General features: G+C 38.2%; 1 protein-coding gene across 3 annotated transcripts in view; it reads left to right on the top strand.

Annotated features, from left to right (window-relative positions):
• LOC122260936 (NPC intracellular cholesterol transporter 1 homolog 1b-like) overlaps positions 1-12,500 on the top strand; it is a 26,655-nt gene that overhangs the window by 13,015 nt on the left and 1,140 nt on the right. For 2 of the 3 annotated variants that reach the window (XM_086543289.1, XM_086543290.1), the window contains exons 8-20: positions 342-462; positions 860-1,042; positions 1,280-1,393; positions 2,525-2,642; positions 3,859-3,989; positions 4,581-4,734; positions 5,411-5,569; positions 5,997-6,139; positions 6,558-6,660; positions 9,689-9,864; positions 10,086-10,211; positions 10,493-10,633; positions 10,936-11,112. In XM_086543289.1, the coding sequence (XP_086399415.1) occupies positions 342-462; positions 860-1,042; positions 1,280-1,393; positions 2,525-2,642; positions 3,859-3,989; positions 4,581-4,734; positions 5,411-5,569; positions 5,997-6,139; positions 6,558-6,660; positions 9,689-9,864; positions 10,086-10,211; positions 10,493-10,633; positions 10,936-11,112 (1,846 nt within the window). Of the gene's footprint in view, positions 1-341; positions 463-859; positions 1,043-1,279; positions 1,394-2,524; positions 2,643-3,858; positions 3,990-4,580; positions 4,735-5,410; positions 5,570-5,996; positions 6,140-6,557; positions 6,661-9,688; positions 9,865-10,085; positions 10,212-10,492; positions 10,634-10,935; positions 12,378-12,500 lie in introns of those variants that run through there. The other variant, XM_086543288.1, reaches the window with a different exon arrangement.

Raw genomic sequence — 12,500 nt, forward strand, 5'->3', positions numbered from 1 at the left:
GTTGGAGGAATTGAAATGTTGATATGGATAAGTGGTCATGTTACTGGGTGTTTGACTTTAAAGGTGCGACATTGTTAACATAGGCTACTACTTAAATTACTAGCATACCTAACTAGTTATACAATAAATATAGGTAACGTTACCTTAACATGAACATACAATCCTTCAATACAAGATAAAAAAAAATAATAATAATGATAAATAAATAAAAAAAAAATATATATATATATCATCAGAAACTCTATATCATCAATGGATTAGATACAATCCCTCCTAAATCACCAATACACCCTTCATAAACCAATCAACAACGAATCAAAATAATCCCTTCTCCTCCTCAGTTTCGGCGAGATCAGCGGAGAGACAATACTGGGCGACGTCGCCTTCCTCGTGATCGGTAACATCGTGTTGTTCGTCTACGTGCAGCTGATGCTTGGCAAGTTTAATATGGTCGAGACTCGGGTGCGTTCAGTTTTTTTTTTTTTTTTTTGCTTGTTGATGATTTCATTATTATTATTGTTGATGTTATTTTTGGTATTGATGTTGATGGAAATGTTCTAGTTGTTGTCACTTGATGGTAAGGATGATTTTATTGTTGTTAGAGTTATTTGTGAGTGTGAGCGCATGAGAGAGAGAGAGAGAGAGAGAGAGAGAGAGAGAGAGAGAGAGAGAGAGAGAGAGAGAGAGAGAGAGAGAGAGAGAGAGAGAGAGAGAGAGAGAGAGAGAAAGAGACAGAGAGAGACAGAGAGAGACAGAGAGACAGACAAACATATCAACAAATCAATAAAACAGACATGCAAAGCGAATAAAAAAAAAACAATCACCCAACACGCATCAACATTCTACCTCTTACCAACAGCCCGTCCTGTCCTTACTAGGACTCCTAGCTACCTTCATGGCCGTAGGTGTGTCCTTCGGGCTGTGCTCCGCCTTCGGTATAGCCTACGGACCTGTACACTCCATCCTGCCCCTGCTCATGCTGGGTCTAGGAGTGGACGACATGTTTGTTATTGTCCAGTGCTGGCAGAATCTCAGTCAAGAGGTAGGTCGAGGTGGCTGGAGGATATCTTTTAAGAAATTGATATTCAGAACTAAGAATGTAATATAAAATAAGACTGAATATAAAAAAATACACTAAAAAAAACGTCTTTACTAGAAAGGTAAGACCGATTTCGAAACCAAACATCGTTTATTTACCGTGTTTACTTCCAACCATCCCGTAAAAGAAGTAAATGATTTTAAAGCCATCCAACTTTAGATAAACCTCAATCAACCGCAGGAACGAAGGTTAGAACTCAAGAAGAGAATGGGATGTGCTCTTCGTCACGCAGGGGTCGCCATTACCGTCACTTCACTCACCGACTTTGCCGCTTTCACCATCGGCGCCTCGACCGTGAGTTCCAGGGGACACGAGCGGAGTTTTATTATTATTATTATTATTATTATTATTATTATTATTATTATTATTATTATTATTATTATTATTGTGAGAATGTGATCGTATTATCATTATTATTGTGAGAATGTGATCGTATTATCATTATTATTGTGAGAATGTGATCGTATTATCATTATTATTGTGAGAATGTGATCGTATTATCATTATTATTGTGAGAATGTGATCGTATTATTATTATTATTGTGAGAATGTGATCGTATTATTATTATTATTATTGTGAGAATGTGATCGTATTATTATTATTATTGTGAGAATGTGATCGTATTATTATTATTATTGTGAGAATGTGATCGTATTATTATTATTATTGTGAGAATGTGATCGTATTATTATTATTATTGTGAGAATGTGATCGTATTATTATTATTATTGTGAGAATGTGATCGTATTATTATTATTATTGTGAGAATGTGATCGTATTATTATTATTATTGTGAGAATGTGATCGTATTATTATTATTATTATTGTGAGAATGTGATCGTATTATTATTATTATTGTGAGAATGTGATCGTATTACTATTATTATTGTGAGAATGTGATCGTATTACTATTATTATTGTGAGAATGTGATCGTATTACTATTATTATTGTGAGAATGTGATCGTATTATTATTATTATTGTGAGAATGTAATTTAATGTAATATTTGTTTATTGATGTTTTTTATGATATATGTTCACATACTATATATCGTATGCTCATATACGATATCAAATACATTAATATACATGAATTACATTAAAATAGTCCAGAAGAGTTAGAGATAAATAGAGGATGAGGGAGAGGGAGGGAGTAAAGGTGAGAATGGAAAAGAGAAAGAAAGAGAGATGAAGAGGAGGATAAGGATAAGGAGGTTAAGAGTGAGAATGAGGATGAAAAAAGGGTAGAAAGGTGGCGAAGAAGACTGTAAGGGAGATAGAAGGAGAAGGGGGAATAAAGGAAAGAAAGGGCATCTAACCCAAACACGCAAACCGAATCACCGCCAAAATAAATAACAGATAAATAACGACACACAGACAAAACAATTCGAAAAAAAACAACACTAAAACCCCACTCACCCACAGGTCCTGCCCGCCCTACGGTCCTTCTGCATCTACTCTGCCCTGGGCGTGGTGGCGCTTTATATGCTCCAAGCCACTTTCTTCGTCGCCTGGTTCGCTCTTGACCAAAGCCGGCTCGAAGGTAGAAATTAAAGAGATATTGTTTTGTTCCACGTCTCGGGAAGTCCATATCTTGAAGGTCATAAATTATTGTTTTCCTTTTAAAGTCCATATTATATATCCCTTCTCGATTTTTTTTTCTTATTTTTTTTACTTCTGTTCTTATGAATTTAATCTGTCTATATGTATAGTTGATTTAAAAATAAATAACATGGATTTTAAGATCAATTACAAAGCTTTTGCTACAGGATTACCAATCTCGGAAATGACAGATTTCACATTGTGGTAATAATCTTCACGTAAAAAAAATTATGAATTTCATAAGAAAACTAGAATATTTCAAAATTAAATTCACTTGAAACCTCAAACCTCATATTTAACTCATAAATTTCACCTAAACAGCACTTCTAAATTAAACCTCAACGCAACATATAACATCTCAAAACCTTTGAATTCCAAATCAAAACTAGCAAATTTGACCTCAAAACCCAGAACTTCACTTCTTAACTAAACTTCACAAAGAAACCCAAAATCTCACTTCTATACATCACCTCAAAACCCTAGATATCATCTCTAAACTCCACATTTCACCTCAAGACCCAGAAGTTCACTTGTAATAGCATCTCATTTCTAAGAAGACTAAAACTCACTTCAAAACCCCACCTAAAGCTAGAAGCAAACGAAACTTCACCTCAAAACCTCAAATGTCACTTCTGGAACACGAAGTTTTCCTGTAACACAAGAAAGCCATACCACAAAACCACGAATTTCAATTCTAAACCTGAATCCACTCGAAATTCTAGAATTTCCATAAGTTTTCATTAATATCATTTAAATCTCGCCTCAAAACCCTAAACTCACTTCTAAATCACAAAATCACCTTAAAGATTGCACCTCATAACCCCACATCTCACTCGGTTAAAAGAGAACCAAACCTCACGTCAAAATGGTCCTCTCTAAACCTGCAAGGAAACTAAACCTCATCTCTAAACAGGAATCTCACCGCCAACTCACAAATTCCACCTAAAAAAATCAGCTTCATCTCAACTCACCTCAAAACGCCAATCTCATCTCGCAATCACAATTCTCACCTAACTTCACCTTCACCTCCACCTTGGCGCTAACACCCATCCCTACAATCCCAAACTTCACCTACACTTATATACACCTCCCATCAAAACTTCAATTCAAATTCAATTCTAAACTTCAAAACCCGAAATAACTTCATCCCCAAAAAGACAACCGCAACGGGCTCTTCTGGTGCTACAAACACAAGAACTGGACTCCAAACAAGTGCTCCGAGTACGACCTGTGCCAGATGTTCTTCGATAAGATATACTCCAAGTACCTGCTGAAGAAACCTGTTAAGGTAGGAGTGTATGTGGCTGTGTTGATATAGTTGTAGAGGAACTCGCTATATACGCAAGAAATTTATGGTGAAAAGGTGTAGAAAGTCCCTGAAAACTTTTTTTATTTAGTGTTGTTATGTTTATCATCATATGTAGCCTTGTCCATGATCTTGTATTTATCCACATTTTTGTTAACGTTACTGGTGAAATTATCATTATTATTATTTTAAAGGAAGGTACATATAGTCTTGTGGGGACATTTCACCTTGGCAGTTTTATTTCATTTTTCCTTTAACATTTCTGTTGTCCAGTGTCTTACTTACATTATGATTATTAATATTACTGATATCATCCTTTTAGGTAGATTTAGGTTTTACCTATTATGATACGGGACTGTTTACACAAAGTATACCCACAATAAGAGAAAAAACGAAATTAAATTGTGAAAATCATTAAAATTGCTAAAATTAATCAATTGCTAAAGCCGTGAAAGGGAAAACAACTAAGCCAGAAACAAACCTAAAATGAAAAAAAAGAAAAGACACATTTCCTAGCGTAAAACCAAAACCCTAAACCAGATTCCCTTTCCCTCGTCTCCACATCTACGGCAGGCTCTCGCATTATTAGTGACGGCGGTGGTGTTCGGCACAAGCATCTGGGGCGTCACGAATCTCAGACAGGAGTTTAACCCTGTGTGGTTTATTCCTCAGTCATCCTACCTCTTCCAGTTCCTCTCGCGCGCCCAGACTTTCTACCCAGAAGCAGGTGAGGTTAAAGGCAACGTTTTTTTTTTTTTTTTTTTTTTTTTTTTTTTGAAAGGCTCCATCTCACAACATAGGCTATATATGCCATTGATATATTTTGTGACTACATGGATAGTTTTGAATCGTATCTTTAATATATCTACATCTACCTATTTATTTTGTTCGGATATTAAAGATACAACTCCTAACATAATCTGGATAGACAGATGGCACAGATAGATAGAAAAATAGATGGATATTTCTTAATCAAAAGACAATCCATCGATAGTTGATGATTTCATGTTATATCGCAACTATCTGCGATATATTTGTATCTTACATCTATCTATCGATTTGTTAAAGCAAACCATCAAAACATCGCGTTATATCGTAATTATCCTTAAAATACATATCCCAATCTCCCTACTTATTGTATCTCTTCTTCTTCTTCTTCTTCTTCTTCTTCTTCTTCTTCTTCTTCTTCTTCTTCTTCTTCTTCTCAGCTTGTAAGGGTCCGAAGTTAGACATATAAGCCTTCCCCAATTCTTTCCATCTTTGCCGATCCAGCGCTATTCTGTGTATCTCTACCTCCCTCCATTCCTCTATTTCTTTCCACCCGAATATGAAAGATAACAAAGATAACACTCTAACCGTAAACTAAACATCTTAATCCAAAACCCACCCAACTCCATCCGTAGGCGAACGAGGCACCGTCTATTTGGGAGCCTTGAATTATTCCGAAGAGCTGCCGAAGATTGGCTACCTGACTCAGTCCATGAGGGAAAATGAGTACATCTCTTTCGTGGATTCTTGGTACGATCTCATGATTGATTATACTAACAGCAGCACTGGTGAAGGTTGGTGTTTTTTTGTTGTTGTTTTTTTGTGATTTTTTTGGGTGTGTGTGTGTGTTTTGTGTTGTTGTTTTGTCAAAAAAAAAGGGTTTCCTTTTTTTTAAATTAGATTCTGTGGTGTCTATCCTATTAAATATTTTAATCGAATACGAATTAAGATGATTGAAGATCACAATCTACAAGCTATAGGATATCCCTTCAACAACGGAACTGTATGCAATATTTATGATGGAATACATAAGGAAATCCTTCTTTAGGGCAATTTTTTTCTCCATAACTGTGCTCCATGACATTTTTTACCATTAATATTTGATACTATTAGTATCCCTATCATCATCATCATTATTGCTGTTATTATCGACCACCAATTTAAGCATCGTTATCATTACCAAAACTTTCATAACTATCACCATCATCGCTCTACCTGCAGATATCACAGGACAGTCGCTGAATGAGAGTTTCTTCAGAATGGCTCTGTCAGAATTCCTGTACTCTCCGTCGGGATCTCGTTTCCAAAACTACTTCCATTTCGAAGGCAATTTAACTGCCATGGAGCCTGTGCCTCCTATAGTTGTAAGTTTTGCCTATTTATTGTTATTTTTTAAAGGGGGCTTTGATTAGATTACAAGTTACATAACAGTGAAAAACAAACGAGAAAAGGAGACTCATGTTTAAAAAGAAATCACTTATTTAACGAGCTGGTATTTGTAGTAAATTAGCAGTAGGTAAAATGTTATATAATTAATTTTCATGATTTTACCATAGAAATTGTTTTTCCTTTAATATCTGATATTTTTCATTCTTCCCCTCACCCCCCCCCTCCCTCTTCATTCACCATTCCCTTCACTCACTGCATCTCCTTTTTCTCTCTTCTTTACCCTCTTCCTCATCCCCGTTCGTTTACTTCTCTCCCGTTTCACTTCATCATCTTCCTCCCTCTGTTCTCCCTCTGCCATGCAATTTACGCCCCTGTTTATCTTCGTAATTCTAGGCCAGCAAATTCGACTATAGCCATAGATCCCTGGACGGGCCAGGAGAGCAGATTCCAGCGATGGACCAGACGAAGGAATTGGTCCAGAATGCAAATTTCTCAGGTGAGGCTCGACCGTGGATGATGCTGAAGGCTCTTAGCTCTTAGGTTTATTCGCCTTCAATCGTACGAACGAGATAAGACTGACGTTTGTGTAGGCCGAGGTATAAATGCCACCAAGCAACTATATATCTTTCGATGTGGAAAAGGTGTAACATATAATATACAGGGTCCATTCAGGGCAGGTTCTTGGTTCCACCTGCTCTATAAGACGTCTTTGTAGGTGTTTGGTAAACTCGAGGTGAAATCTATGTTGGCTTTAGGGTCCGGAATTCAGGTTAGTGTTGTCTCTGCTCACGTTTAGACCCCGTGGGTATGAGTTACCAGAACCCATGGGCACAGCACAAGCATTTGGGCACAGGATCGACAGACAGGGTCATTTTATCAGGTCACCCTGGATCATGGGTTTTTACGGAGCAGGGTGAGGCATTCTGTGACATACAAGTGCCGCTCAAGGAAACCCCAATACCTTATACTGCCATTCAACCCCTTGTCCAAGAGTGGTTATGGGGCGCTTTTCTGATCCATGTCGGTCGCGTACCAATGCTGTGGTTTCATAACAGCTTTTTATGCATTGTGATGACATTAGCCCATTTCTTTCTTTGTTTGCCTCTTTTTCCGTTACCTTGGACTGTATCTTGCAAAACGTCTTTTCAGAGAACGTCGCCTCTTGTAACATGGTCATGCCACTTCAGTTTTCTCTTCTTGACTGTTGCGAGTCTTTGTAGTAGCCTGTGGCTCGTCTGATGTTGTCACACTTCTTTATTTATGATATTGTCCAAGTAGTAGATGCCAAGGACTCTTTTTTAGCATTTCATAGCCACTGCTTGAATCCCTTTCTGCAGATATTCGCATGTGCACAGAAAGTTGAAAAGACAAGACCTTTGTAGTAATTAGCCTATCATTATTGGTCCTTAGCTCAATATTTTCTGAACTAATCTTCATGCCAATCTTTGAGGATGTTTCATATAGGCATTTCACCAAGTTGGCAAGCTCTTTTTCCCCTCCCGGGAGTCTGTCACTTTCATTGTAAATTAGAGCTTTTAATGGTTCTCCTTCCACTGCTAACATTAAGTTGTTGGATGATGTGAATAAACTTTTAGGCCATGTTGTACTTCATAGTTGTCCACAGCACGGGAAACCACACTTTGTCTTTTTCAAGTTAAAGAAGACATGTTAGATGTCTTGCTGGTGTTGTGAGAACTTCTTAAACAGAATTCTGAGGTTGAACATTTTATTCTTCAGCAATGACTTCTGCCAGTGGTTTATATTTGGTCAAGATTGTCTTCAGCATCCCTCTACTGTCACGGTTCATGATTTTAAGCTGGAGATTACATTTCTTGAGGACGGTGACAGCTGGTGGCTGGGTCCAAGTTATTAGCCGGTCGTCAGTCAAATCTGGTTACAGACTTTTATTATTATAAAACCCACTTCAATTCCTCAATTTTTGGCATTTCTACTTCTCTCAGAAAAAGGAAGATGACCTCATTCAATGGCTCTCAGACAACATGAACATTGGAGTCACCTAGAGTCTGGTGACGATAAAGCTTTTCGTAAAATTCATCCTTTAATGGACACTATCCCCTGATCTACCGAGCTGAGTAGCAACCAGCATAAAAACATATAGTATAATATATGTATATGTATATCTATGCATATATGTGTGTGTCGAACCATGTGTGTGTGACTAAAGTGTCGACTTTAGTAACCATCAAGCCATATAAACACGTGCTTTGGACACCAAGGGAAAGGGGTCAGGGTGCCATAAAACCATCAAATGTCAAGGTATTTCAGCTTTCAGAAGATATATGAGTGTTTTTTTTACTTTTTTCTTTTTTCAATCCACAGTATGTACCCCACCGGTGCCAACAGGTTGTACCCCCAACCGGTGCCAACAGTTGTAACCCGCTGACCCAACGGTGCCAACCAACATTAACCCACCGTGCCAACAGTTTAACCCACTCGGTGCCAACAGTTTAGTGAAAAAAAAAAGAAATAATAAAAATAAAAAAAGAGAAAAACCCACCGGGCTACCAACAGTTTTAACCCCGAAGAGGATAACCGGAGCCAAAAACAGAGGTCGTAACCATCAGCCGGGCGGAGTGCCAACATTGACACCCACGCGTGCCAACACGTAAGATGTCAGCCGGCAACCCACCGTCCAACGTTTTGTGACCCCACCGGAGGCCAACCGTTTGTAGACCCTTGTAGTAACCCCAGGGTGCCATACCATCAAATGTCAAGGTGCCAACAGTTTTAACCCAGCTTTCAAAAGATATATGAGTGTTTTTTTCTTTCTTTTTTCTTTATTAAATCGTTGTGCTTGTAAGCCACTGGTGCCAACAGTTGTAACCTGCTAGCTGCCGCCAGTTGTGAGCCGCTTGCTGGCAGTAGTTGTAGAGCACTCGATGCCCTGGTTGTGATCCGGCGGAATAAACAGACAGACGTTCACGTGCCATGGTCTTCATTGTGGACTGTTAATACACTAGGCTCCGGCCGGAGGTCAGAGCTGTTTGCTCTTGTCTGTCTGTCTGACCTATTCTGCCTCTCTCTGCGACCTGGTCTCTTTCTGTGTCCTTCTTAAGTATGAATCCTCAGTCGCTTTCTACGCCTCGGGCTTTCCGTTTGCAAACACAGCTGCTTAGAGAAGCTGGAGTTTCGAGGCGGAAACGAACACAGGAAACAGGACGCGTCAGGTCATAACAGACTGCCAGCGATATTGCATTGAATTAAGTAGAAAAATATGATCAATGTCTTGGGTCACATGATGTACAATACCAGTGCCTTGCAGTGCTTTCTTTTATCACAACCAAGCAAGAAACGTTTGACCTCATGTGTCCCACGACATCATCTGACATCTCATATACACCAATGCAGCACCAATGGAAGAGGACAGGGAGGTAGCATCGGATGGGCCTTGGTGGCGCCATTATTAGGCTGTGCTTAGGGTATCAGTTAATCTTGATCCGCTTGTGCGTGTGTGTGTGTGTGTTAAACAGCACTCTAAAAGATTTCCCCCCTTTCCAAAACAGACTTTGCAGCCCCGATCGCCATGATGTACAGCAGTTGGGAAACGGACAAGATTATCGCGTTTGAACTTGTCCGAAACCTTAGCTTAGCGCTGGTGGCGGTGTTCGTCATGACCCTAATCCTCATCGCCAACATAATGTCTTCAATCTATGTACTTTTATGCGTCTTGCTGACTCTTGTGAGTAAAACTGTTTCTGTTTTGTTTTAGCTTTAATAATGATGACGGTGATGTTAGCAATTATAGAATAAGAATGGAAAGATAATATTACTAATAGTTCAATAGGGGCGATAATTGTATGAACACTAATACTAGTACCATAATAATCATAATGGTAACAGCATTAGCGAAAGGTGCAATGTCATCATTAATAAATAATTGAAGTACATTCTAATTTCCAGGTCGATGTTATGGCCCTGATGACCTGGTGGGACCTGACTATAGACACTGTATCTTGCATCAACCTAGTTCTTTGCATTGGTCTCTGTGTTGACTACTCGGTGCACATAGCACTACACTTTATGCAGGTAGTGTAGAACTGAATGTACTGCTTGTGTATTTTCGTTATTAAATGACTGTATACATGTGTATGTTTTGGTGTATTTTTTATGTACTGTATTTATGTATGTTTTTATGTTCGCCTCTATGTCTCATTCTCCAGTTTCTGTATTCTCAATTTCTAAGCCCCCCCCCCCTCTCTCTCTCTCTCTCTCTCTCTCTCTCTCTATCTCTCTCTCTCTCTATCCCTCCCTCCCTCTAATTCCCTCGCTCCGAATGTCCCGTAATTTTCCGTTTCGGATGTTCGCAGGTGAAAGGGACGAGAGATGAGCGTGTTCAGCAGACGGTGAAAGAGATGGGTCCAGCTGTCATCAATGGGGCCTTTTCTACGTTCTTGGCGTTCATCCTCCTCGCCAATTCAGATTCCCATGTGTTTGAATCTTTTTTCAAGGTATGTAATTACATCTGTATATGTTTACGAAATACACCCGCACGCGCGAGCATGCAGCACATATACTCGCACATGCACATGCACAATTGTACATGTGCAATTATTGTACATGTACACACACACACACACACACACACACACACACACACACACACACACACACACACACACACACACACACACACACACACACACACACACACACACACGCATACCCACACACACACAAACACACACACAACCCTAACCCCGCCATCACAAAACACAATCGAAAGACCTCTAACCTGACATCCAATTTCCAGATCTTCTTCGGCGTGTTCATCTACGGGGTGTTCCACGGACTGGTCTTCCTCCCCGTCCTCCTCAGCCTCATCGGACCAGCCCCATATGACCTCGACCTCCATGCCCTTCCAGAAGTCATCGAAGTCGAGAAGCGTTCGAAAGACGTTGTTGTTATCGAAGGAAGGACTTATTCCCAGGTGCACAACGTTAGGTCGAATTCGTCTTATGAGTGATTTTCGTTTATCGCTTTTTTTTCTTCTTTTTCTTTTTGAACAATTCTCTCTCAGTGGCATGCGATTGTACTTGTTTCTGTATATAGTTATTTGCAATCGATAGGCAGCTGGTAGATAAAAGGAGCAAGATTTACCAAGTGTAATCATTCATATTTTCTTTATGAATCATGTATGTATGCTATTACTACTATTACTGCTGCTGTTGCCATTACTCTTACCATGATTATTACTCTTACTATAACTATTACTACTACTATTACTATTGCTGTAACAGCTACTACTACTACCAACACCAATAATGCTACTGCTATTACTACAGCTACTACTATTAGCCTAGTACCGTTCCATCTACTGTTTCGGATGAAGTTGAAGTGAGGTATCTTGGTAAACCTTGCTTGCTTAAATTCTCAATTCCTTCCTTGGGAGTTTTTGACGGGTATACTATTACATTTTGGTATGATTTCCTTGTAACTTTCTCATCAAATACTAGTGATGAGTGACTTATTGACAATAATTTTCCTGATGTCTGTCAGTAGATGATTACTCCCTTATGTTTTATCCTATTTTTAATTGCATGATCTATGTGGATGTATGATTGTCATCACCATGAATTTGATTTGTGTAATGAACAAAGCTATACAGTATATTCCTTTACCATAAGAACAAGTCTGTATACCTGAACCCTATATTTTTATTCACGGCTTTTGAACAACTTCTATCATTTATAGTATGTGAAACTGTTTTGTAGTACTCATTAAAATATCTTTATTAACACTCACTGTTGGTCCTATTATTACTATAAAAAATACTCACTGATTGTGGTCATTTGTTCACAATCAACTGCAAACTTAAACGAACATTATTTAATGACCCTCAATTTATAATAGTAGGGAACATGACGTTTTGATACTTGAGTCATGGATTTGCAGTGATATCTTGTTTTTTATAACTTTTTTTTTTATTCATAATACATGTTACTTTCTTTCTTCTTTGAAATAAACTTTACTTTATATTCTTCTTTGAGCTGTCCTACATGAAATGCGTGTCTGATTAATTCAACTTCTTACCTTTTATTATAAAAGGCTAGTGCAATATGTTCCATGTTTCTTTAGAGTATGTGATCTTATAATACTGATTTTGTATTCATTATATACCCCATGGTTATAGTGTTCCTGTATATTTTTGTAGTTTCTATGGAAATGGGTGAACAAATAAATGTGATATATTTATTTTTGCCTTTGTTAATTTTCTCTTGACAATTTTCTAATTACTTTGCATGTATAAATCAAATATATTTTATGATTTTTTTTTTTTTTTTAACTGATTCTTACAATATTTCTCTAGTTTGTGCA

The sequence above is a fragment of the Penaeus japonicus genome, unplaced genomic scaffold (genome assembly GCF_977035675.1).
Source record: "Penaeus japonicus unplaced genomic scaffold, GWHDUDI00000001_assembly GWHDUDI00000013, whole genome shotgun sequence".
NCBI classification, from domain to species: domain Eukaryota; kingdom Metazoa; phylum Arthropoda; class Malacostraca; order Decapoda; family Penaeidae; genus Penaeus; species Penaeus japonicus.